The 25754-nt window shown below is 44.5% G+C and overlaps 2 protein-coding genes across 2 annotated transcripts in view; one reads left to right on the top strand and one right to left on the bottom strand.

The window, feature by feature from the left end:
• Nucleotides 1–5899, top strand: part of WIPF3 (WAS/WASL interacting protein family, member 3) — a 31399-nt gene extending 25500 nt beyond the window's left edge. The window contains exons 8-9 of the mRNA XM_006832275.1: nucleotides 1314–1390; nucleotides 5876–5899. Coding sequence (XP_006832338.1) covers nucleotides 1314–1390; nucleotides 5876–5899 — 101 coding nt within the window. The remainder of the gene's footprint in view (nucleotides 1–1313; nucleotides 1391–5875) is intronic.
• Nucleotides 5900–20691: 14792 nt separating this feature from the next.
• The window catches only part of SCRN1 (secernin 1), a 36227-nt gene continuing 31164 nt past the window's right edge, over nucleotides 20692–25754 (bottom strand). The window contains exons 6-7 of the mRNA XM_006832172.1: nucleotides 23625–23805; nucleotides 20692–21108 (exon numbers count right to left, since the gene is read on the bottom strand). Of these exons, the coding sequence (XP_006832235.1) occupies nucleotides 20950–21108; nucleotides 23625–23805 (340 nt within the window). The 3' untranslated portion in view covers nucleotides 20692–20949. The remainder of the gene's footprint in view (nucleotides 21109–23624; nucleotides 23806–25754) is intronic.

The following is a 25754-nucleotide window of genomic DNA, read 5'->3' as shown; positions in this document are numbered from 1 at the left end:
AACTATCACATAATTCACAATAAAACATTAAAAAAAAAAAAAAAAACGAAGAAGAAGAAGAAAGTGGAAGGAATACAGAGTCACTGTGCCAAAAAGAAATGGATAGGCACTGGACTGTTAATCACAGGGTTGGCAGTTCAAACCCGCCAGCTAGCTGCTCCTTGGAAACCCTATACTACAGGAGTGGGGAATGCCATTTGGTCTGGCCCTGCCAAGGAATCACAGTTCCAGCCATCACGTTGTTGTTGTTGTAAAGTGCCATCGAGTCGATTCCGACCCATAGCAACCCTGTGAGGGTTTCCGAGGAGCAGCTGGTGAGCTTGAACTGCCAACCTAGGGGTGAGTTAATGAAATGTTTGACCAAATATGGCAGGTTAATTTTTAAGTTGATAATTTTGGATGACCCATGAATGATGGTATAAATTTTGACAGAATAAAATGTCCCCAACCCCTGCTATACAGGGTTTCTATGTATTGGAGCCAACTTGAAGGCACTTACCAACAACAGCTATAATATACATTTAAAGACTTCTGGTGGCTCAGTGCTCAGGTGCTACCCTACGGGGTCAACAGTTTTAACCCATCTGCTGCTGTGGGGGAGAAAGAATGTGGCAATCTGTTTCTGTAAAGATTACAGCCTTGGAAACTCCATGGGACAGTTCTACTTTGTCCTATAAAGTCTCTATATATTGGAATTGAGAAGATGAGTATGGTTTGTTTTTTTAAGCATATACAAGATGACAGAGTCATGTGCTATCGAGCCAATTCTGATTCATGATGGCCCCATGTATGTCTCGATAGTGGTTTTGGTGGCTGGTTTTTCAGAAGTGATCACTAACCAGGCCTTTTTTTGGAGGCACCTCTGGGTGGATTCGAACCTCCAACCTTTCAGTCAGTAGCTGGGCATGTTAATCTTTTGCATTACCCAAGGTATCCATTTAGATGATGTTACTATTGGTCTTATTTGGTGCTGTCAAAAATCACTTCCAACTCGTAGTAATTTTATGTATATGCAAAGCACAACTCTGCCTGGTTACATAGCGTCCTCATTTAGATGACATCTCTTAATCATTTGTTCTATTTACAGCATACTGAGCATGGTGTCTCTGTATCCACCGTCTCTGTGACATAGAAGATAGGGAACTAGAAATACACAACCTAGGGCAAGGAGACCAAGGTTTCAGGTGGATGGTGTTTTGTTACTCCTGGTTCCTTTGCTGCTGCTTTAAAAGCTACTTACTAACTAAAGTTACTGAAGGGACACACTAGGCCCCTGGGCCAATAGATGGTGAGATTGTTCCTGTTTCTTTCAGGTCGTACACCTGGTTCCTGGCTCCAGGCCGAGGCAGTTGGACAGAGCTCTGATGACATCAAAGGCAGAAATTCTCAGGTAACATGTCCCTTGGTTCTCTTAATGTAAAACTAGGTTTTCCCCTCAGGGAGCACAGAACTGTGGAGAGTGTGGTTTCTCCTTAGCAGCTTAAAATTTGTTCTCAGGCTCCTTTTTCTCAAGAAAGGTCATTTTGTTTACCTCTGTTTCAAGCTGGAATGAAACACAATTTTTAACTTTTTATTGTGAATCAAGTGAAGGTTTGCAGAGCAGATGATCAGTTTTGCATTCAACAAATCATAGATTGGTGGTCTCTTTTTATGATTTTCAGTTTTATTACAGATTTTCTCCCACTCTCTCTAGGACCTTCTAATGTGATCCCTTTCAGAGCAGGTGGCAGGGACAGCCAGGCATCATCTGGTTCTTCTGGTCTCAGGGTCATGGAGACTGATGGTCATGTGTTTCATTAGTCCATTGGACTTGTTTTCCTGCATCTTCAATTTTTATCACTTTTCTTTCCTCCAGACAGAGAGAGACCAATAGTTGTACCTGAGATGGTCACTTATGGGCTTTTCAAACCCTGTTGCTACTCAGCAAAATAGAATGTCTCCGTGGACTATACCATGTCAGTTGTCCCGAGATGATGGTCCTGAGCCCCCAAGCCCAGTGACTCATTCCTTAAAGGGAAACATCACAATTTTTAAATCTGAAGCTTGAAAGAAGGGGCTGCCTTTTAATCATCTACAGAACCAAGTTCAGCAAGTCAGCACACCCTCCTGCAAAAGCAGAATCATTCTGCAAAAATCCTCCCATTCACTTCTCTTTCCTTGTGATTAGGGTGTTTTGAGGCGCCTGAGAGGAAAACCCTCTAACATTCAGGAACATGTTATAGTGGTCACTCTCATCTGCAGAACACATGGTTTACTTCAGAATCCTTGGAGTTTTGTTTTGCTTACTTTGATTCCCATAAAGCGGAGTCCTGGTGTGGCACTGTCGGTTAATGCACCAGACTGCAAAGCCGTTTGAACTGCAAGGTCGGTGGTTCAATCTCACCAGCTGCTCCTCAGAAACCCTATATAGTGTTGCCATGGGTCGGAATCGATTCAACGGCACTTTGCAACAACAGCAACATTCCCATAAAATACACGTATAACAAATCATGTACCATTTTAACTATTTTGAAGTGAACGGTGACATTAATGAGAGTCACTAGATTGTGTAGCTATTATCACTATGCATTTGCACAAGGTTTACTCACCTTAAACAGAAATCCAATACCCCTTAAGCCATACCTCCCTTCTGCCCCCTCCTACCCAATAAAGTTCAAGTCTCTATACACTTACCTATTGTAGATAGTTCTTATAAGTGGGATCATACAGTAATTGCCCTTTTGTATCTGACTAATTTCACTCAGCATCATGTGATTAAGGTTCATTCATATCATAGCATGTATCAGAGCTTAATTCTTATATGGTGGAACAATATTCCATTGTACATATGTGGTGTGTGTATGTGTATTGGTACATACGTAGCACATTTTGTTTATCTGTTCATCTATTGATGGGTTGTTTCCACCTTTTGGCTATTCTGAATACTATTGCAATAAATATTGATACGCACATATCTTTTTTAGTCCCTAAGTTTAAGTCTTTGGGGTATATACCGAGAAGTTGGAGTTGTTGGGTCATATGGTAATACTATTCAACTTTGTGAGGGTTGATCAAATTGTTTTCCGTGGTGTCTGTATCATTTTACATTCCCTTGGGATTTGCCCCCCCCCCCATCAATATTTATTTATAACTTATTTGGGACAAAGTTATTCAAATGTGTTCAAGCCCTAGTGGCTAAAGAAGAATGACAGAGCTGAAAAGGAAACCGGTTAGGGGTGTGTGCAATGAAACGGTCTTTGAAAAGCGTCCATTGCTCTCACCCAAAGTGGTCTCTAGCCCAGGCAGCACTGTCATCTCTCATGGCACTATGGGGGCTCACCTTTAAAAGCCCTTTGTGTCTTTGAAAACATGCATACAGTCCTACCATTGCCTCCTTCTAATTGAGAGTTCTAGGTGACAGAGAGGGTGGCCTGCTGTGAATTTGGAACCCTTTACAGCTGTGTCAAACCTGGAGGAAGGAAAGCAGCATGAGAATGAAGGAACTGGAGGCTCCAGGAGCCTGGCAGGGATCCTTGGGGGAGGCGGAAGCATTTCCTCTAGCAGACATGTTGGTGGTGGTGTTTGTTATTAAGTGCCATCCAGTTGATTCTGACTCATAGCCACCCTGCATAGCATTTCCAAGGAGTGGCTGGTGGTTTGAACTCCCAACCTTCTTGTTCAAATCAACCTGGTTGTCCAGTGCTTATGTTACAGTGCCACACCAGAACTCAATAGCAGACACGTACCCATCCCCACTGCTAACCCAAGAACTGCAATACTCATTCTCAGATGTTCACAGGTTCAAAGCTGGGTATGTAAATGGATTTATAGGGAAAGTTTATATGCATAGGAAAGAAGAGGATAGGCAGCATATACCCAAAATTGTTAACAGACATCCATTATGAAAGAGTCTCTGATAGCATAGAGGTTACAAGTCGGGCTGCTAATCTCATGGTCAGCAGTTCAAAACTACCAGTGGTTCTGTGGGAGAAAGATGAGACTTTCTGCACCTGTAAAGATTTATAGCTTCAGAAACCCTATACAGGATCACTGTGAGTCAGGGCTGAATCCATGGCACACCACCACCACCATTACCATAATTTTTACTTTGCTCCTAGTATATTTTTCAAATTTTCTACAATTAAACACATTACTCCTGTGGTCAAAAACTACATTAATGATCATAGTCACAGTTCTCTGCATTACATGGGTGGCTCATTACAGTTTTCAGATAGCTTGCATGTATAATTGCATTTGATCCTTTTAATAGTCCTTGATAAGAGGTAGAGAGAGATCTTGATTTCTGCTTTGAAAAAAAGAAAACCGAGCTCCAAGGGGTTAAAGAACGTGCCCAGACCTTCTGACTCCTTGTCCATTCTGCTTCAACTAGAGCTCACTGCTTTTCCTGGCATGTTAGAATCACCAGAAACAGAGCCATCCTCACCAACAACCTTGACAAATCTGTGTGTTGGCCATTGTTCAGAATCTGGTCCCCAGGATCAGGGCTGACTCACCTAAATCACCTGAGACTGATGAATTGTATTCCTGTCTATAAAAACGTAGTCAAGGATGAAGTGTAATGTCTCCTTTGAGAATCCCACAATCAAAACTAGTTTCTTCATGTCTAACTGGTAGAATTATTACCACCGTAATTCATTTGCACTGCAGTAAGACAAAAAAGCAATTGCCCAGAGAAATCACTGGTTTCTAATCAAAGCAAATAATGCCCCAAGGGATGCTTTCTTCCCCAGCTGATCAGTGCGTGGATGGGGCTTCAGGCTGAACATCTGAAGACCTGCCCCCATTTTCTCTTTTCCATTGTCTTGTCTTGAGATCTCCAGCAAGTTCTTGACTATCCCTGAGCTTCCTGTCAAATGATTCTGTGGGTACTTGGTCCTACACATGTTTATATGATAGCATTACACCTTCATCCATGGCTGGTGGGATTGCAGAATGGCACAGCTGCTGTGGAAAACAGTTTGGTGGTCCCTCGAAAAGTTAAACTTAGAGTTACAGTATGACTCGGCAATTCCAAACTTGTTATATACCCCAAAGAATTGAAAGCAGGAAGGTAAACAGAAACGTTTACACAAATGTTCACTACAGCACTATTCACAATAGCCAAAAGATGGAAACCACAGAAATGTCCAGCAACAGATGAATGGATAAACAAAATATAGTGTATACAAACAATGGAGTATTGTTGCTCTTGTTAAGTGCCATGAAGTCAGTTCTGACTCTTAGCAATCTTGTAAAGGAGTGGCTGGTGGGGCCTTGTGGTTCAAACTGACCTGGTGATCCAGTACTTTACCCTGTAGCACCACACCAGGCCTCCATACGATGGAGTATATTCCACAACCCCAAAGAAAATGGAACTCCCAACACATATACTACAACATGATGGATGAACCTTGAAAGCATGCTGAGGAAAATAAGTCAGTCACAAAATGACAAATATTAGATGATCTTATTTATATGAAATAGTAGATACATAGAAACCAAAGTTTAGTAGTGGTTACCAGGGGTGGAAAGGAAGGGGGGGGGGGGTCATTGTTTAAGTGCCATTCCACTGGTGGTGGAATCATTTGAAAATGGATTGTGCACAACACAAAGCAAGTAGCCAATGTCACTGAATTGTACATGTAAAAGTATTGTTGAATTAGCAAATGTTTTATAATGTCTATTGTCCTCACATGACATCAGTTACGTGGCCCATTTCATCTCTTTGCCACCCGTGAGCCCTTGAGAAAGATGAGCTTCTTGCATACTATGGGAACATCTTCTGGCCCATGCAGCTTTGCGATCATGAGGAAGAGCAGTGGTCCCATCCTGGGGAGGGTTAGTGTGTGCATCGACTGTCCACTCCATATATTCATCTCCTGTTGTGTTTCCACAGTTGCCCCTAAAGACACTCCGATGAGAAGACAGATGAAGCCAAGGTCCTGTGAGTCCCAGGAGACCCTGCCCAACCCCACCTCATTCAAGTTGTATTTCAATTGACATACACAGGCTCTGCATGGAGCATTTATTTATTGTAAATAGGTGGTTTGCGCAGGCTTTAAATCAGTATTGTTGTCAACTTTTATTTGCATAATTTAATAACAAAAACAACTTTTCTCCATTTTAAAAAATGCATCCTGGCATTCATCTGTCAAAGTGCAGATAGAGCCCTGTTCCCACCCTGTAGTGTTTGATCCATGACTGTATATATGCGTGTGGGCTGACCCTTCCTAGAGTCAGAGCATTTTTAGGAGAGTTCTTCATTTCCGTGTAGTCCCCAAACCACAGTATCCACAATGGCTTCTTATTGGCATGGTTTTATATTCTCATTGCACCCATTGCGAAATCAGACCAAATAATGCCTTATAACTGATGCAGCTCAGAGAAGGTCACGTCTCCCCACACACCGATGATGCTGCCACGCAGCCTCCGATGAACGAGATGCCAAGTCTCACTCCTGTCTCGCAGTACAGGGATTTTTTGTTGTTGTTGTTTTAACTGCCTAATGTAAATAAGACATAAAATAAAGGCAAGAGGGGGCTTGGTCCCTCCAATGCCGACTCCAGGGTCCCTTTTGTATCAAGTAGCCAATGCTCTTACTGTTTACAATCCCCTTGTGCCCAAGCCCCCCATGACTTTCCTCCTGTCCCCTCTAAGTTCCCAGCCCTGTCCTGGAAGCCAGGGTGAGGTGAGCTGCCTGATAATCTCAATATTATCCCTGTACATTAGAAACATAAAGCAACTCAGAGTAAATGACTAATTCTATCTCAGAGGTCTTTTTATTTTTTCCCTGAGTGCAGGGTTTGCTTGGAAAATATGAAGACCGAAATATGTGGTGAAATTGAAACCCAACCCAGTGTCATCGAGTCAGTTTAGACTCTTTGAGACTATACAGGGTTTCTGAGATGGCAACTCTTTACCAGAGTAGATAGCCCCATCTTTCTCCCACAGAGCAGCTGATGGGTTTGAACCGCTGACCCAACACTTAGCAACCCAGCACAGTGCTACCAAGACTCCTTCTGTAGTGAAATCGCTGCCTCACATATCTGCTGCCCCACCCCCACTGGGAAACTTGGAACTGCCCATCCTTTACAAGCTAAAGGAGAATGGGTCTGGGGGATTGGCGGGCCACTTCCCCATTCCCTGTGGCAGATGATCTCTCTGTGAGGAGAAATGTAGCCCAGGGAGCCATCCCTGAAGATGGGAAGGAGCAAGGCGGGCTATGGCTTCTCCTCTCACACCCTGCTCTGGAGCTGGCAAAAGAATGGAAGTACGTTCTTGCTTATTGTTTGGCCCCACCTGCTTCTCCCCATCCTTGGAGGAGAAGGATGGGACAGAGGGAGAGGGAAAAATAAGGCACAGGCTGACTACTGGTTGTGCTAAAAATAGCTACAGATGAAAGGAAATCAGGAAGAAGACAGAGGAGTAGTGAAAAAAATAAATTTACATTGGAACACCCCACACTTGGTTGATACCATACCCAGTCCAAGCCGTACAGAAAACACTGCCTTCTAGGCAGGTTTTAGCCACAGTGGCTGTAGGAGCCTAGCTGGTGGTCTCCAGCTTCCTACATCATTGTTATGCCTTTGTTGCCTTCTCTATCCAGGTAGAAGCAATTGAGCAGGGCCAAGTTCCCTTCGCTGGGGAAATAAATCATGCCAAGTTGTAACAGCTAAATCAATGGAGAGGAAGCTTTTGTAAATCATCAGCTCTGGGCCTAGCTGATTTGTTTTATTGGTTCTGGAAGGTTTCCAAAAGGTCAGAATTTCTTTATTATTATCTTCTCTGCCTCCCTCCCAGTTGGATAACATCACAACATCATTATGAAAGTTTTAATTCTTGTGATTAAGAAGGCTCTAGACAAAGGCATATTCCACCATCATAATAGGCTGCCTGCCCTGATGAGTGTTTCTGCATTCATGTTCCGTACTGCTGGGATGGAAATAACAATTGTTCAAGGACAGAGGAAAGAAAGAGCAGAAACCAAAAACCACAATGAGGGGGAATCTCAGGAATCTGGCATCCCATCTCTTGTAGAGACCCATCTCTGGGCTCATGGCCCTTGGAGCTCCCGTCCGCTGTACCCGCCCCCTCTGACAGTATTATGGGTTAGCCCCTTGGTCATAAGCTCACCTAGCAAGGCATTCAAGCATCTCTGCATACTCTCACTGACTGTAGGTTCTGACCCGCCCCAGGTCTCACAAGTATTTTATATTTATTGATGTTTATCTCTGCAGATTCAGTTCTTTGTACCTAATAAACTTTAATAAGTGGTAATACTTCTGGCTGTGTCATTGTCAAAACCTGTCAGTCATCACCAATCTAAGGCATCCTTTTTAGGGCTGAGGAGGGCTTTTTAGAGATAGTAGTACAGACGGGATGCTTACACAGGCTCCAGCATTACTGTAACGTAACTGTATTTGCAGTGAGGTCTTTGTCTAGAGCTGACTTTTCTGACTAAAGTACAGAATACGTTCCTGAATTTTTTTATTTTTATTTTTTTGTCATTTAACTCATCTTCTGGACCAGAATGCTCCTCAGAAATGAGGATGGCAACACTTTGTCTCACGTACTTCAGATATGTTTTCAGGAGGGGCCAGTCCCCGGAGAAGGAACATTATGCTTGGTAAAGTAGAGGGTCAGAAAAAAAGAAAAAGAGGAAGAGCCTCCACCAGATGGATGTCCACCGCAACAGTGGGCTGTCCACAATAGTGGGCTGTACACAACAGTGGGCTATACACAATAGTGGGCTGTACACAGCAGCGGGCTGTCCACAGCAGCGGGCTGTCCACAGCAGCGGGCTGTCCACAGCAGCGGGCTGTACACAACAGCGGGCTGTACACAACAGTGGGCTATCCACAATAGTGGGCTGTACACAACAGTGGGCTGTACACAGCAGCGGGCTGTACACAGCAGCGGGCTGTACACAATAGTGGGCTGTACACAACAGCGGGCTGTACACAGCAGCGGGCTGTACACAACAGTGGGCTGTCCACCGCAACAGTGGGCTATCCACAATAGTGGGCTGTACACAACAGTGGCTGTACACAGCAGCGGGCTGTACACAACAGTGGGCTGTACACAGCAGCGGGCTGTACACAGCAGTGGGCTGTACACAACAGTGGGCTGTACACAGCAGTGGGCTGTACACAACAGTGGGCTGAATCAGAGTGTTCTGTTGTGCCTAATAGTGTTGCTATGAGTTACAATGGACGGCACCGAACCGCAACCATCTCCTGGGTATTTGAGAAAGCCAACCAAGGGGAGGGAAGGATAAGGAGAGAAGACTTTCTCAATCTAATGCATTCAAGATGTAGATAATATTGTATTGATTTGGTTTCATAAAATGGGCAGAGACTATTGATAAATCCTGGGTGGCAGCAGGATCGATTCGAGTCTCCACATGGAGGAGACAGGAGTTTTTATGGTTTTGGTGAAAAAGGTGTGCCAGGTCTACAGACCTCCAGCAGGTATTACATAAGAGTAACTTAGCAAACAAGTTAAAGCAACCCAACAGCAAGCAAGAGCTTACCCATATCCAGCCTCATAAAGTCCTCTTCCCCTACAATCCACCCCTCAATGATGGATTTTATAATCTGGCAAATCCTCATTTTCTGCAAGGTCCCTGAGGGCCCTTAAGGGACATGCCATTTAGGTAGGGACAGGCAGCATTGTCCCTACCTAAGTGGCCGGAGGCACAGGCCACAGCCTCAATATAACCAAACACAACAAAACAACCCTCTACTCAGGAAAAGACCAAAACCTAGCAAAAACCTTCACCTGCTAAAAGGTAAGAAGGTAAACCAGGTAGTCAGCAGCCACGAGATATATCTAGGGCCTCTTAACTGTTTCTTCATCTGCCCTAACAAATCCATAAAGGAGCTCTGGTAGCGTAGTGGTTACGAATCGTGCTGTGATCCACAAGGTCAGCAGTTCAAAACTACCAGCTGTTCCAGGGGAGAAAGATGAGGCTCTGCTCCTGTAAAGATTTATAGCCTCGGAAACCTTGTACAGGGTCTCCATGAGTCGGAACTGACTCCATGGCACATAACAACAACAACAACAAATCCATAATGTTCTGGTAGCAGTATGGAATATAGGTACCATATTTCAGTCTTCACTACAGCACATGGCCCGCCTTGAGGGCTGTCAGAAGGTCCAAAGCCATCTGGCTCTGAAGGATCATCTTCCTCATCAGGGTGGTCTCGGCAGTATACAGCCACAAGCTTTCCCTGCTGCCACTCAGGGCCTGTTTAGTAAGATTGTTGAGAGCTTTAATTTATCCGTCCCGTCTACTGAGTCAAGGGAAGGAACAAAAATGGTTAAAAGGTAATCATACCAAGTTAAGTACTATTATATACACAACCCTGAAGTGATGGTCATTTACGTGTAGATGCATGAATAGAGACGCACTGGGATCTAAAAGCTTTTGAATGGCCATCTAAGGTGCAACTGTGGGTCTCTTCCAGTCTGGAGGCAAGAAGAGTGAAGAAAGTTGAAGATGTCTAGAAATAATTAGTGGACTAATGGACCATGGGAACATCAGAAGAACTAGATGGTGCCTGACTAACTGCCAACTGTTTTAACAGGAACCACATTAGAAGGTGCTAGATGGAGCAGAAGAAAATGTGGAACAAAACTGAAAATCATAAAAAGATGTGGATTATCAGTCAGATAAAGGCTAGTGGAACCCTGAGACGATGGCCCTTGGTCACTCCAGGTCTGGGACTAACATCATCCCTGATGCTCAATTTTCAGCCAAGAACTAGATCGGTGTATAAGAGGGACAACACGAGTGAGGTGCATAGACTGGTCCACCATTTGAGATCCAAAGGGCAGCATTTACCCAAGAGCAAAGTTCAGAATGGTTGGGAAACAGGGAGAAACGGAAACACAGGAGAAAAGTTGAATATGTGACGGTACATTGAAGGGACTGCAGTCATTGAAATGAAACCAAGTGTGTGGGATTGATGAATGTGAAACTGATGATCTGCTTTGTAAATCTTCATCCAACTCACAGTTAAGTTGTGTTGGGTTTCTTTGTTGTTTTTGTTTTGCTTTTTTCAGTCACACCTACACACAAAGGTCATTATACCAATAGAAAAGTCTGCACTTGGTCCACCTCACTTACCCATTTTAAAGACTACGATCTCACTGCTGTGTTAACACTGCTGTGAAGGATTCACCTGTCTTTATTTCCATCTTCTCAATAAATAAAAACGTTTCACTGTTTCTTTTCAAATCCATTATTTGCAGGTATTATAAACCTAGGCAAATAAAGTTTACTTCCCTCTCAAGCCTTCTACAACTTAATATACATCCTCAAGTTTCGCTTTTACTATCATTCACATTCTGACATAACCAGATAGATATTCTACTTTACCATAACACTACTCTTCTCCTCTTAGAAAAACTTACTATCAGTCCCGTCATCCCTCCCTTAGTCACAAAAGCTTTAACACACACGCATATGTCTCCCATGGTGGCTCAGTCTGTGCTGACCACTCCAAGGCATGCGTGTAGCAACAGAGAAGGGGAGTTGTCCACAGACTCACCAGCTGCTGGATGGTGGACTTTGGTGAAGCTGTGAGCCCACTCTAGGAAGACACTGGCAGCCCCGAAGGAGAGCAGGCAGAGGAAGACATAACCCGCAGTTGGTGTTAGGTAGGTCCAAGAGTGAGGCAAATCATTTCCTTCTATTAGGGCCATGCTAATGACTTATCTTAGTGAGTTGAGTATAGCAGCTGCCTTGGACGTGTTTCCTGGCTGAGTATTCTATACATGCTACCCCAGGAAGGTCACCTGAAGATTTTGAGTTAAGTCACCTGTTTTGCTGTCTGATCCACTTCTGCCCCTCATGCTAAAGCATTGTCCCAGTTCAGATCACATATCAACTGGAACAATGTGACAATGTGCAGCAGGATGGTGGGTTCCCAGCTACTCCAACCCACCCCTGTGGGGTGATCAACACCAAGCACAAATATGAAGGGGCTTCAAATGTTCATGGGAAATAGAATTAAAGGCATGAAACAAAATGTGTCTAAATTGTTGAGTGGAAAACTGACCTGCTCTAAAACCTTCGCCCAATTCACAATAAAACGTTTTGGTTTTGTTTGAGTGCTTAATCATTTGTGCCACCCAGGGGCCCCTAACAAAACCTAGGGTTAGGGTCAATTTTGCAGTTGAGGCACCTTGCTGACCTCACCCCAGACCCAGCTTTGTCCATAGGACAAGTTGATTTCCACCCTTCACAGACCATTTAGATGGTTTCTTCTCGTTATCAGTTCTATATACAACGGCCTCTTTTGCGTTTGTTGCTGTTGTTAGGCGCTGTCTAGAAGGTTCCAACCCATAGCAACCTTATGCACAACAGAACGAAACACTGCCAGGTCCTGTGCCAACTTCACAATCATTGTGTTTGAACCTATTGCTGCTATCACTGTCCTAATCCATTTTATTAGAAGTCTTCCTCTTTTTCACTGACCCTTCACTTTACAAACATGACGTCCTTCTCTAGAGACTGTTTCCTCTTGATAACACATCCGAAGTATGAGAGATGAAGTGTTGCCATTCTGGCCTCTAAGAACATTCTATTTCTTCCAACACAGATGTGTTTGTTCTTCTGGTAGTCCATGGTACTTTTAATATTCTCCAGCATCGTAACACGAATGCATCAATTCTTCTACAGTCTTCCATATTCATTGTTCAACTTTCACATACATATAAAGCTATTGAAAATATCATGGCTTTGGTCAGGCACCCCTTAGTCCTCAAACTGACATCTTTGCTCTTGAAGACTTTAAAGAGGGCTTGTGCAGCATGTTTGCCTAATGCAATACGGTCGATTGATTCCTTAAGTACTGCTTCCATGAGTGTTGATCATGAATACAATCAAAATGAAAGGGGCATCAATGGCTCAGTGTGGGACCACTTTGGGGTCTCTTTACCTATCACTAGTGGGGTCTAGAGATAAAATAAAAGACAATGACATTCTTTTCATGAATTTTTTCGAAGCCTCTTCATAGATGGTTCCTCCAGGTTCTGAGGCATTTGGAGGACCATGCTACTTTACTCTGACAAAGACATGGGCAGATACATTTTGGAGCCTGTGATGTCACTAATATCATATCATGGTTGGAGGGTCACCCGACGCCTCCAAGTCTGGCACTGGAGCTAAAGGCCCCAATGGGAGCCAAATTTACCAGCCTCAAAGCTTCAGGCCACACTCTCGCCCACACCATCAAGGAAGCTTTGCCGGATACTTTCCCAGCCAGTCCATCACTGGCTATGCCCTCTGATATGTGCTGCCAGGGTTCTGACACAGAAACTCTGGGTGTGGTCCTGAGCACACAGGGGACTTTGTACAGCAGCCACCACACCACTATTCTCCGTTGCTATGCCTGCCTCTTTGGTTATTTTCTAACCCACATGGCTACTACAGTGCTGGTTTTCCTGGTTAGTCCGGTAGATGGCTTTCTCTTCCGGATGCACTGTTCAGACGTATGCTATAGCACCTGCTTCTTGGTTTCCCAGTGGGGAAAGGAGTGAATGGCTGCTACGTGGAAAGAAAGGTCAGTGTCTGGGTATGGAGGCAATCCAAGACATCCTGCTGCAGGGCTTTCCCTCACAGGACCCTCCCCAGTACCATCCACTGTCCCTTATGCCCTTGGCCAGTACACATAACTAACCCAACTGTACAAAAGGTAAGGGCCAGGACTCATGGGTAATAACCATCCACACGGCCCTTAATTCAGTCCACTGAGCCCTTTGCCCGGAGTCAGTTTTGCATACCGTGACTAGAACCATTATGTACCAGGAATCTGCTGGCAAGCTGCCTTCCCCTTTACGAAAAAAGGGAGGTAACTTTGGTGGAATGCTAACTTGTGCTGGGGGCTCATCTTGACATGTTGTTGCTGTGAAGCCATTGAGTTGATTCCGACCCATAGTGACCCTGTATAGGGTTTCTAAGGAGCAGCTGGTGAGTTTGAACCACCGACCTTGCAGTTCAAACGGCTTTGCTGTCTGGCACATTAGCCCACAGTGCCACACCAGGATTCCCCCTCTCATATTGTACCCTGTGTTTTCACTTTCTCAAACACTTTTTTTTTTTAACCAACTGATAGACTCAAGCACTGGGCTAGGTGGTGTGTTTATACAAAGGGCTGTACTTTTTTTGCTCCCTTTGTTGTTGTTAAGTGCCGATGAGTCGATTCCTGTATAGTCGATTCCTGTATAGTGACCCTGTATAGGGTTTCTGAGGAGCAGATGGTGTACTTGAACCACTGACCTTACCGTTCAAATGGCTTTGCAGTCTGGCGCATTAACCCAGAGCGCCACACCAGGACTCCCTGGGGCGGGAGCTAAGTTTGTACCTATAGAATATGACCTCAGGTAGTATATGGATTTTACCCAACCAGAGGAACTCTAGGAATTTATTGATATTCCCGGCCCCTGCACCTTTTGGGGGTTCACAACCCATCCTCTCCCCTGGAAGCAGGTGATTAGAACATCTAGACAATTCTGTAATCGAGAAAAATGATGGTATCATGTAATGAAGCCAACAGACAGTAGCAGGGAAGGAAAACCAAGTCAGCTTCCTAGCAACCTTATCATGACAAATGGTGGTTGGTGTTAAGTGCCCTTGAGTCAGTTCCGACTCATAGCAACCCTCTACAGGGGTCCCAAGGGGTGCTTGATGGGTTTGAGCTGCTCAATTTGTAGTGAGAAGTCCAGTGCTCATCCTACAGCATCACACCAGGACTCCAGAGACCAGGGTACTATTCATCAAAACTAGTAATAGCAGAAGGAACCCTGGTAGTATAGTGGGTTACAAGCTGGGCTGCTATCTGCAAGGTCAGCAGTTCAGATCTACCAGCTGTTCTTTAGGAGAAAAATGAGGCTTTCTGCTCTTGTAAAGATTTACAGCCGGGTCAGAACTGACTCCATGGCACACCACCAGTAGTACCACTGTCACCAGTAGTTTCATGGTGAGTTATGCATCGTACTGTTAATCACCAGGTGAGCAGGTCGAATCCACCAGTCACTCTAAGGGAGAAAGATGAGGCGTTCTGCTCCTATAGTTACAGCCTCACTATGTACTGGAACTGACTTGACAGCATACAGCAGCAGTGCTATTGTTTGTTTTGGACCAGTGCATGGTGATTCCATATGGTAACTGGAATAGGAAACACAAGGTCAGTGGTTCGAGCCCACCAACTGCTCCACAGGAGAAAAATAAGACTTTCTGTTCCTGCAAAATTTTAAAGCTTCGGAAACCCTATACAGGGTTGCTCTTTGGTCCCACCTCAGGGCTCTGACTTACTGGAAACTTCTGCTTCCACTTCTGGTCCCTAGGGACTTGTAGAGTCCACCAAACGGCGAGGGACACTTCCACAGTGGAAGGGACTGGTAAGACCCAGAGGGCAGTCTGCTTGTTCTGGCTTCAAGGTGGACCAGATCTGCAGCTGGTTTATTAGCTTCCTCCCCACACCCTGCTTGTAGGTTACGTTTAGGGGATCTCTGGATAGCCACCTGACAGGGTTTTCTTTGCCCTTTTTTTTCTCTTTTTGCACAGTTCACAGCCCCCTTCTCTCTAGCCCTCTCAGCTTTGCCAGACCTCCCAACACGGACCTTGGGGATTACCTTTGGTGGATACCTCTCATTTATCAGCTGTGTCTTCAGTCTCCTGGCTGGCTCATCAATTGTGTGGGCCCCGACCAATAACTTTACATTTGCCTACAGTGCTGTGAGACCAAAGAATGAGGCTAGAAGCCCCAGGTGCTGACATGAATTTATTAAAGGCTTACTGACCAAGGCCCTCCCTGGGCAATGGAATCGAGGTGTCCTCCCCCACCCCCACCCCACCCCAGTGCAAGGCAGGGGTTCTTACAGTTCTGGTGAACAAATGTTGCATGGTTCCAGGGCCCCAGATCTCCAAGGCCACCCTAGCAAGTGTTACATAAGAGTGAGTTAGCAAATAGAGGTGAGCTTGCAGTAAGCACTTATGCATATTTGGCGTTGCAAAAGTCTGTTCCCAGTTGCTTTTTGTTCATTACAGTGGAGGCAGAGTCCTGGTGTGGTGATGCGGATTAATGTGCTAGACTGCAAGTTCATTCAAGTTCACCAGCTGCTCCTCAGAAACCCTATACAGGGTCACTAGGAGTCAGAACCGACTCGAGGGCACTTAACAACACACAACAGTGGAAATAGAATCATGGGAGTAGTTTGGCATTTCAAGTTGCCAGGGTGGAAGGAGACATTGTTTTTGTTTTTTTCCCTAAAGCGGCACCCTCTCCTGTTTGTGGGCTGGCACATTTTTAGAGTAAAGATACTTTGCATAAATAGCATCAGCTATCCAGATGACCTCTGGTAGCGTAGTGGTTACGAATCGGGCTGCGAGCCTTAAGGTCAGCGGTTCGAAACTACCAGCCGCTCCGCGGGAGAAAGATGAGGCTTTCTACTCCCGTAAAGATTTACACCCTCGGAAACCCTGTACAGGGTCGCTATGGGTCGGAACCGACTCGATGGCACTTAACAACAACAACAACATCCAGATGACCTAGACCTTATTCTAGTAAGGGTTTTGTTTATTTTTAAAGAGTGAAAGTACCCACAGAATGGTGCAAAGTGGAAGAGACCACTGAATGGATTTTGATCTAGGTTATGCATCTGGTTTTCCTGATGGTTCCAGTCAAAAAAATACACTCACTTTCCTGTACTGTATGCATATGTGTGGCTGCAGCTCACATGTGTTCATGAAACACAAGACAGTATAAGCTGGACATTCCTTTTAGCAGTTTTTATTGTATGCTTGATGCACTTAGAGACAATTTTGAAGGCAAGCACTGGGTGGGAAAGTTATCCAGATTGTAGATATTGGTACAAAAACTGTTAAGACGACACGGTCAATTCCCACTGCAGGAAACAGACAGACTTTCTTTTTTATGATTCCCTGCAAATAGAATTTCCCAGCTAACACATTTAACTTCTCACAATAGTACTGCAAACAGGTACATATCTGTTCCCATGAGATATCTCCAAGTGGCATTTGTGGATGTTTAGAAGCAAACAGATACAACACATTTGACACACAAACCACAGGAAGGGAGCTGGGACTGTGGGCTACGTAGGATCTAATGCGACGGTCATGCGGGTGTGATGTGCAGTTCCGTCTGGCCAGAATGGCTTCCCTCCCTCTCTCCCTTCTCCATGTGAACTTGTCAACCTCCCTCCAGAAAGCTGAAGGCTGAGTTGGAGACCTTCCCTGATAAAAGACGGATGGATATTTAATCAAGAATGCAGTTAGTGGTTCCATAGCAAGCACATTGGTCCCACCTGGCTTCCCTCCTAGGCCCGCTAATGCTGTATAACACCTGTTCCATTGTGGGATGACATTCGTTTAGGAAGCAAAGTAATTTGCCTGGTTGATTATTTTTTTTAACCTAATGATTCACCCACTAGAAAAGGAGTTTCACTGCTAAGATCTACATAGGCACTCTCCTGCTTTGTTAAACACCTAGTAAGACAGACACCTTCTAATAATGACATGGTTTTATGTTACTGATCACTAAAGAATCACCAGCATTTTGATTATATGCTTCATTTACCTAACATTCCAAACCACCTCCAAGAAGGAAAAATTCCTACGTCTTTCCTAATTTACTCCACCCTCCTTAAAATATGAGGGCTGACTTTGCCCCTGGGAAAAGTCCATCTACTTGTCAAGACTGAACTAGCTTTTGTTTGGTTATGAGGGAGCATTTTCCCCCAGCCCAAATCTTAACTGATATACAATGATATTCTATGATGCTATTTACACACTGTGACCTTAACCATTATTTTCGATCTTTCATTTTGAATATTCATCTTCCTCATTGCCTTTAGAAAACCAGCCCCAGGTCAAGAAATGATCCACATGATCATAAGCACTTTTTCAAAACTAAAATCCTTTAAGAGCATTTACAAACATCCTACCAACAAAAAGCTTGCTCAAAATCTGACATACTTCAAGCGGTTAATTACTGTTGTTAAGGGCCGTCGAATCGGTTCCAACTCATAGCAACCCTGTACAGGGTTTCCAAGGAGCAGCTGGTGGGTTTGAACTACCATTCAGTGTTGATCCTACAGCACTTACACCTAGACTCCAGCTTTTATGTAAGTAGCTAAAAATCACTAAAAGTAAGCACACCACCACCAGCAACTTTTTAGCTCTCTTCTTGTTTCCCCACGCCTACTGCATCCCACACCATGAAGAATCCATTATTACCACCTGGTTTAGGGCCTAAAGTAGACCAACTACTTGCTTCATGGGAGCAAACTGTGCCTAGTTTCACTTTGTCCCGAGAGGACTGCCCTCTAGTGGTGAAACAGGGGCACCACACAATGACATGACAGATGGTAGGTGCTGTAGCGCCTGACTCACAGTGACCCTATGTATGCACAACACAACACTGCCCAGTCCTGGGCCATCACAATGGTTCTACTTGAGCTCACTGTGCAGCCACTATGCCATTCCATCTCGTTGGGGTCTTCCTCTTTTCGCTGACCCTCCTCTTTTAGTCTGTGTTGACTCATGACAACCCCAGTGTGTCAGAGTAGAACTCTGCTCGATGGGGTTTTCAATGACGATTTGGTGGGACTAAATTACCAGGCCTTTCTGCCGCAGCACCTCTGGGTGAACTCAAACTTTCAACCTTCCAGTCAACAGGGAGTTCATTAACCATTTATACCACCCCGGGGCTCCTAGTGATGTGTTGTTGTCAAAGTGCTATTGAGTCAGTTCTGACTCATAATGGCCCTGTATAGGGTTTCCAAGGAGCGGTTGGTTGGTTTGAACTGTCATCGGATAGTATGAGTCAACACAGCTTTCTATTCAAATGACCAGTTCTTCCCTGGAGTTCTTGACTAAGGCCCATGGCTCACAGAAGCAGCTGCTGTGTCCCCTACTGCACGGCTGGGTAAGCCTTTGCTTGGCCCCTAGGAATAAAAGGCAGCCATTCTGTCATTTATTCTCACCAGACTTCTTTTGATCAAATCCAGAATCACTGCAGGTGTCTCACGCATGTCAAGGCTGATGAAATGTCCCAGAACAGGTCAAAGGGAGACCAAATACATGATGAAATTTGAGGGTGCCCTTCTGCACCAGCAGCTGGCACCAGAGTTCTACACCCCCCTCTAGAGGCAGGCTTTGCAGGGGATGAAGTACCTAAGTCATCCTCAAACCTTAGCCTCACACTTACCAGCTATAGACAGGTGCCCTCAGAATGCCGTTCCACCTAGAGGAGCCTCTGCATTCATCACTAATGAAAGCTTAGGCCATTCTGCACAAAACTCAACAAGTACAAGTTGATTACCATTCCCTTGGTAAGCTGAAACATTGTTCCTACCTCTCACCGGTTGTAGTTAATGGTTTTATATACATAATTTATGTAACTGCTAGACAGAAAGCCCCAGACACTCTCATACCCATCTGTGGTCTTAATATGTAATTCACCAAACCTCTGACCTTCAGTGTCCCCTCTGCACAAGGAGAGCCCCAGTCCTTCCAGCTCCAATGGCCAACGTTGAGGCTGAGGAGGAACTATTAACTCTAAGTCACTTTGGAGGATATCCATGTGCAAATTCCTATGAAGAATAACTAGGCTGATTAGGCCCAAAAGGTCCAGGTAAGACTGAAGGTTACTAAGCCACTGGTTTCCTGCTAGTTGCTCTACATTCTATTCTAACCACACTGTCCCCTCTCCATCGCGCAAGTGGGTGAGAGTCTCAGTAAATGGAGGTAAGCTTCCACCATCTCCCCACTTCAGTTACCAGTCTGGAGGCAGCTCCTGGGTGTCGGGGGAAGTCAGCTCTTCTTATACACCTTTGCAGGATATAACAGGGGGAGCAGGAAGGCAAGAGCCGGACTGTTAAACTGAAGCAAAGTACTTCTACATCCATCTGTTGTCTCCCCAACATTGAATCCACCTGGTCTTCCTCGCACACTTTGCTTTGCTGTGTGTGAGCACAATGCTGGAAAGAAATCCGTTTAATTAAAGCCTCTCTGCTGAGATAATGTAGTGACTGCTTGACTTCCAGCTACTTTAATGGGAACCAAAATAGTCAAGAGTTTCTCCTTTTCTTTCCCTCATTAGCTAAGATATCTGCTGCCTTGTGGGTGGAATTAATCCATAGAGCCACTTAGTTCATCTGTGACTAGATGCTGGTGATTCTGCCTGAAATTGTTCCTACACAAGGCCCTGTCCATGTGGAGGCGTGCACTGTGGCGGGACAGCCTCTGTGTTTTTGGGAGATCCCCACGGTGACCAGGGAAGATGCCAGCCTGGCTGCCTCTCCATCACCAGAGTGGCCAGTCGGTTCCAGTTAACACAGGGGCAGCTCTGTAGGTCTACCACACACAAGCACGGGGCATGGAAGACAGGTTCTTCAGCCTCATGGACACCGAGATCTAACTGGGACGCTACAGGATTCCCCTCAAATGGACATAACTCTGCAACTCAGGCATGCACTCGGTTAACGGAAGCCATTGCACATAAAGAGCCAGCAAAGAAATGCCTTTTGCTAACCTGGGGCAAAAACAAATTCTGACAGAGAAAAGTAAAACTTACAAAGATGTTGCTTTTTCTGCCACCTCATCACAGTGGGCACTATCTTTCAAGGCTTGGTGGCTGCTAGTCCTCTTGTGGAAAGGCTAAAATACAATGATATTGTATTCACTGGGGTACAGTCATAGCAGCTTAAAATCCACAACTAGTCATACAACCAAACAACAGGCAAATGGGATACATGTTCCATTGCAGGAGAAGGGGGTGTTGGGAGATTCAAGGCAGGACACACCTTCACAGTTGGATCTGGCTTCAGAAAAGAAGACCACAAGGTAACTTTCTCATCTTAGTCAAACAGGAGAGTGATTTGTCTTGCTGGTCACTTAGTCAGGTGGGAAGTTTTAAATAGGGGGAAAGAAGGCCTACTTCACTTAAAGAACTTAATCTCCGTGTCAACACAGTCATAGAAAAGGTCCCCTACTTCGGTGGGATCCAGGGGGTCGCAGCTGCTCAGGGCTTCCTCCATGGCTTCCAGGCCTTGCTTCTCTAGCCCCAGCATGGTCTTCATCAGCTTGCGACCCTGTTCCTGTGGAAAGAGAGCGCTTTCAGTAAAGCAGTGGGCCTGGAGGGACGGAGGAGGAGTGGGGGGGCGGGCCATTCCAATGGACATGGAAGCCTCCCCTGGGTTCTGCTGGCTTCCTGCCCACAGCGCTGCCCACACGGTCATAGGGACCATTCTAGAATGCTGATGTGGTTACATCACTGCGCTGATCAGAATACTTGAACAGCTCCCCACTGTCTTCAGGGTAAACCCAGCCTCCTGAGTGCTAGCCACACATCCAAGGCTCTTGCTTGCCCCTCCTACTGCCGGGTCCCTCCAGTCACCCTTCTCTTCAGCCAGCCTGAAGTAAGTGCATTTCTCCAGCACATGAAACTCTTCCCACGGCTGTTTTCCGGAGTACCCTTCTCTCCAGCAACATTGGGTCAGCTTGCATTCACTCTTTTAGCTTCTTCGGAAAACTCTTCCTGACCTCTGAGCCCAAGCAGTAAGGGGCCCCCTTCTGGATTTCCCCCAGTGTAATGCCTTTAATTCTGCCATAGTCATTATCTTTCTGTCTTGTCATGGTGTGCCGATTTAGCTGTATTCCCCCTAGACCATGAGAGCTAGGCTTCTCGGTCCTCCAAAGACAGGGATAGAGTATGCAGTCTCAATAAGTGATTACTGAGTGAATCAATAGATCAGTGAATAAGCCTCTTCTTCTTCTAGCTCTTCTTCTAGCTGGAATCATTCATTTACAGCAAACGATCGTGAAAAACTCGCATTTTCCCAAGAACTGAGACAATGCTCTCATCAGTCATGCACCGCTTCCTAAGGTTGTCTCAGCTCAGACCAGTGGTCATTCAAAACCCCTATGACCACCTCAGTCTCTTCTCTTAGACTTTTTATGTAAAATATCCCAGAATGCATGGCCCTTCCTACCTGTGCTTTCTAATTGCCAATTCTACACCACACAGTCTAGTCTACTTGGACCACCTGCCAGCCACTTACACAACAAGCGCCAGAAGTCAGGAACGGATTTGGACATCCCTGGAGGAAACTCAAGTTCAGTGCCAACAGCTGCATTCATGGTCCCAGGAAAACGTTTGGCAAGTAGGACAGATGCTCTATGGTCAATAAACTATGTGACTTTGACATGTCAGTGGTCATGTTTGTGGAAATAAAAAGCAAGTTCTATGAAAACCACGAAGGCCCCTCTCTGAGATACTTTCTGAATTTGTTTGCATTTACTGCTGATGCCACCCTTTTTGTAGAGTCCACCATGCTGAATATAAAGAAAAAGGCTCATCGGTCCATCCAGAATATATGAGGGAGGTTCAAAAAGTTCATGGAAAAATGGAATGAAAAGGTAATAATAGCATTTCCCCACAAATTTTGGGTTTTTTTTGAAAATGTATACTGTGAATCAGTTTCATAGTCAACAAATCACACACTTTGTTTCATCTCAAGGATGGCAATCCACTCCGTGAAGCAAATTAACCCACTTCCTCCCTATGCTTCCTAGTTCCATTCCTCCCTTCTTCCCAACTCTTCTCAACGTTGTCCTTAAGTAAATGGTGCCCTTTTGATCTTGAGTGGTTGATCATTCCATGGTGAGCATACCTGACTAATGTTGTTGTCTCCCTACATACCTATTTATTGCTTGGTTCCTAATTGGGTCACAAGGGTGAGTTCCATTACAGACCTGAAGGGTAGCCAAGGGTCATAATCTTGGGTTCCTCCAGTCTCTTTCTGACCAGTAAGCCTGATCTTTTCTTAATATATAATTTTGAGTCTTTCCCCACATTGTCTCCCACTCTGTCTAGGACCTTCTAACATGATCCCTTTCAGAGCAGTTGGTAGTGGAGGCCGGGCACCATCTAATTCTCCTGGTCTCAGAGTCATTTCTATGAAATTTTGAAGCCCCCCCCCACCCTTATGTAACATGTTACTTAAAAAGTGTCCCTTTTCTTCAGGGCAAATTGGACCTATTATGAATGATTAAATGGATGCTTGGCAAAATAGACAAGCGTCTGACAATGATGTCTCTTCCTCTTGATTTCAGCAACAAAACATAAGAAAACAGACTTGGTTTTATATGAAAGTCATTGGCTGCTGAGGAATATATATTGGGTTTTTTTCTCATTGCAATTGATGTCTTATGATTTGATTAACCAAAGTTTTGAAGGGGAAAATTTACATTTTAAAGAATTACTTTTTTTAAAACAACATATTGCCAACAGAGCATCTTTTTACTCCGAAAGTATACAAATAATTGTAGACGGCAGAAAAGCATTTATCCCTATTAAAACTCCACAATTCTAGTATCTCTCAGTAACAGAGTAAATTAAAGAGGTAGATTCTTAGCCTGTTGTACTCTAGAATGGCATCAAAAATAGGCGTTTTGTTTTATTTGGTTTCAAGAGACTGGGCAGGGAAATTAACACCAGCATTCTAGGAAGGACCTCAGGGAGCCTGTAGTTCTGGGAGAAATCTGTTAGGCTAAGGATGTGCGATCACTGAGATCCTGCCTCTGCCCTTCACAACCCATACCCAAACCTCACCTGGTCACTTTCGATGGCAGCACGGGCCCACTCATGGGCTTTATATAATTCATGCCGGCGATCTGGTTTCTCCTGGAACCGAGGCTCCTTTCTGGCAGGGTCATCGTCCCCAAAACTGGGAGACTGAACTTTAGGGACAGGTTTTACATTATCAACAAAGATGAAAGGCTTGAATATGGACCTGGGAAGAGAGTAGAAGGGTGGTCAGCCAGACTGAATTGCGGGCTTGGAGATACCCAGAGATTGTTCTTTCATCCAGCAACTATTGTTTTCTGAGTCACCATGAGGCGTGGGAGGGTGTAGGTGGTGTGGGTGGTAGGAACACGTGCTCAGGAAGCTCAGTTCTTATGTTTCAGCAAGACAGCTGTCATTTACGGAGCCCTGGTGGCAGAGTGAATTAAGCACTGGGTTGCTAACCATAAGGGTGGCGGATCAAACCCACCAGCTGCTCCTTGGGAGAAAAATGAGGCTGTCTGTCCCAATAAAGATCTATAACCTTGGAAACCCTACGTAACCATTTTGTTTTGTCCTGTGAGGTCACTCTGTGTCAGACCGACCCAATCGCAGTGGGCAGGTAGCTAGCTGTCATTTACAAGCTTCAAACTTCTCCATTTACAGTGTAGAGACATCAAAACTAACTTTTTTTTTTGGGGGGGCGTGGAGGCCACTTAATAGCTCTCTTTAGTTATATAAGGTAAGGCTAATGAGCACCCAGTGTTCTGAGAAATGATATAAAGAGATGTCTATGTGAGATGATGCATTATGCTGTCCAAGGAGAATATTAACACTACCATGGACTGCAAAGGAACAAACAAATCTGTGTTGGAAGAAGTACAGTCAGAATGCTTCCTAGCATCCAGGATGGTTTCACCTCTCATACTTTGAACATATTATCAGAAAGGGCCAATCTATACAGAAGGACATTTGTTGTTGTTTTTAATGCTGTGGAGTCAGTTCTGACTCAAAGAAACCCTGATAAGGTTTCTGAGGAGCGGTTGGAGAGCTTGAACCACCAACCTTGCAGCTCAAACAGATCTTACTATGTGGATGAGTACCAGCTGGCTCAGCTGAGTATTTTAAAATATCGATATGATGGAATTAACATTCTCAATAAAACTCATTGTAGGGTTTTTACATCTCCCTCCATTTCTCACACACTCAGACTTTTGTACATTTTCCCAACTCAAACTTACTCATAGTAGGTGCACGTAGTAAAAGGGAGGGAGGACAGAAAAGAAGGAAAGAAGAAGAGAAAAAGAGACTGTGAAAAGCAATTACTTAAAGAAAAAGATCTTTAAAATAATATAGTGAACAAAGAACAAATTATCAGACAAAAGAATGGTTATGATCAAATCCTTTGATTTCGAATATTAACTGGGGAAGATGCAGCCCCACTCAGTGATCATAATGTTTTGCAAGTCCATTGCTCTGAAACTACCTCCTGAACAGGTTTTTAATATTTGAGCATTAGCAGAAACCAGCTAAAATGTACCTAATTTGACTATCTGAAAACCAAAGAGTAGGAAATTATCCTTCCTGCTGAAAAATACTAAATGTTGAACATGTCCAATTACAGAGAAACACTGAAATGTTGAACTTAAAGAAAGAAAGAAAGAAAAAGCCCATGACAGTTCTACAGGCCTAGTAGGAGATGTAGCTCATTTAAGCACAGAAGATAAAAATGAATGTCTTCCGGAAGGGCCTTAATCTTCTACATGATTTTTTCAATTAATTTAACCATGAATAATTTACCTTTACAGTTACTTGAAATTTCCCATTTTAAACCTTAGAAGGCTAATTCCAACCCATTTCTATCATTGTATAAGGTGGTGTACTTCAGCCTAGGAAATAAAATTCATTTATATTAGTATCTGGGAGTCCGGCTGTGGCACTGGACTGCTAACCACAAGGTCGGTGGTTCAAACCCAGCAACCGCTCCTTAGAAACCCTATACAGGGCTGCTATGAATCAGAACCAATTCGATGGCACTAACAACAACAACAACAATGTATTAGAATCTGAGTCTTGGTGGGTGCTGTAGGATAAGCACTGGACTGCTAACTGCAAGGTTCTCGGAAACCATATACAGGATTGCTTTGAGTCGGAACTGATTCGATGGCACTTAATCAC

Source organism: Chrysochloris asiatica, unplaced genomic scaffold, assembly GCF_000296735.1.
Source record: "Chrysochloris asiatica unplaced genomic scaffold, ChrAsi1.0 scaffold00006, whole genome shotgun sequence".
NCBI lineage: Eukaryota > Metazoa > Chordata > Mammalia > Afrosoricida > Chrysochloridae > Chrysochloris > Chrysochloris asiatica.
The sequence above is the reverse complement of the archived record's forward strand: the minus strand, read 5'-3'. Positions and strand labels throughout refer to the sequence as shown.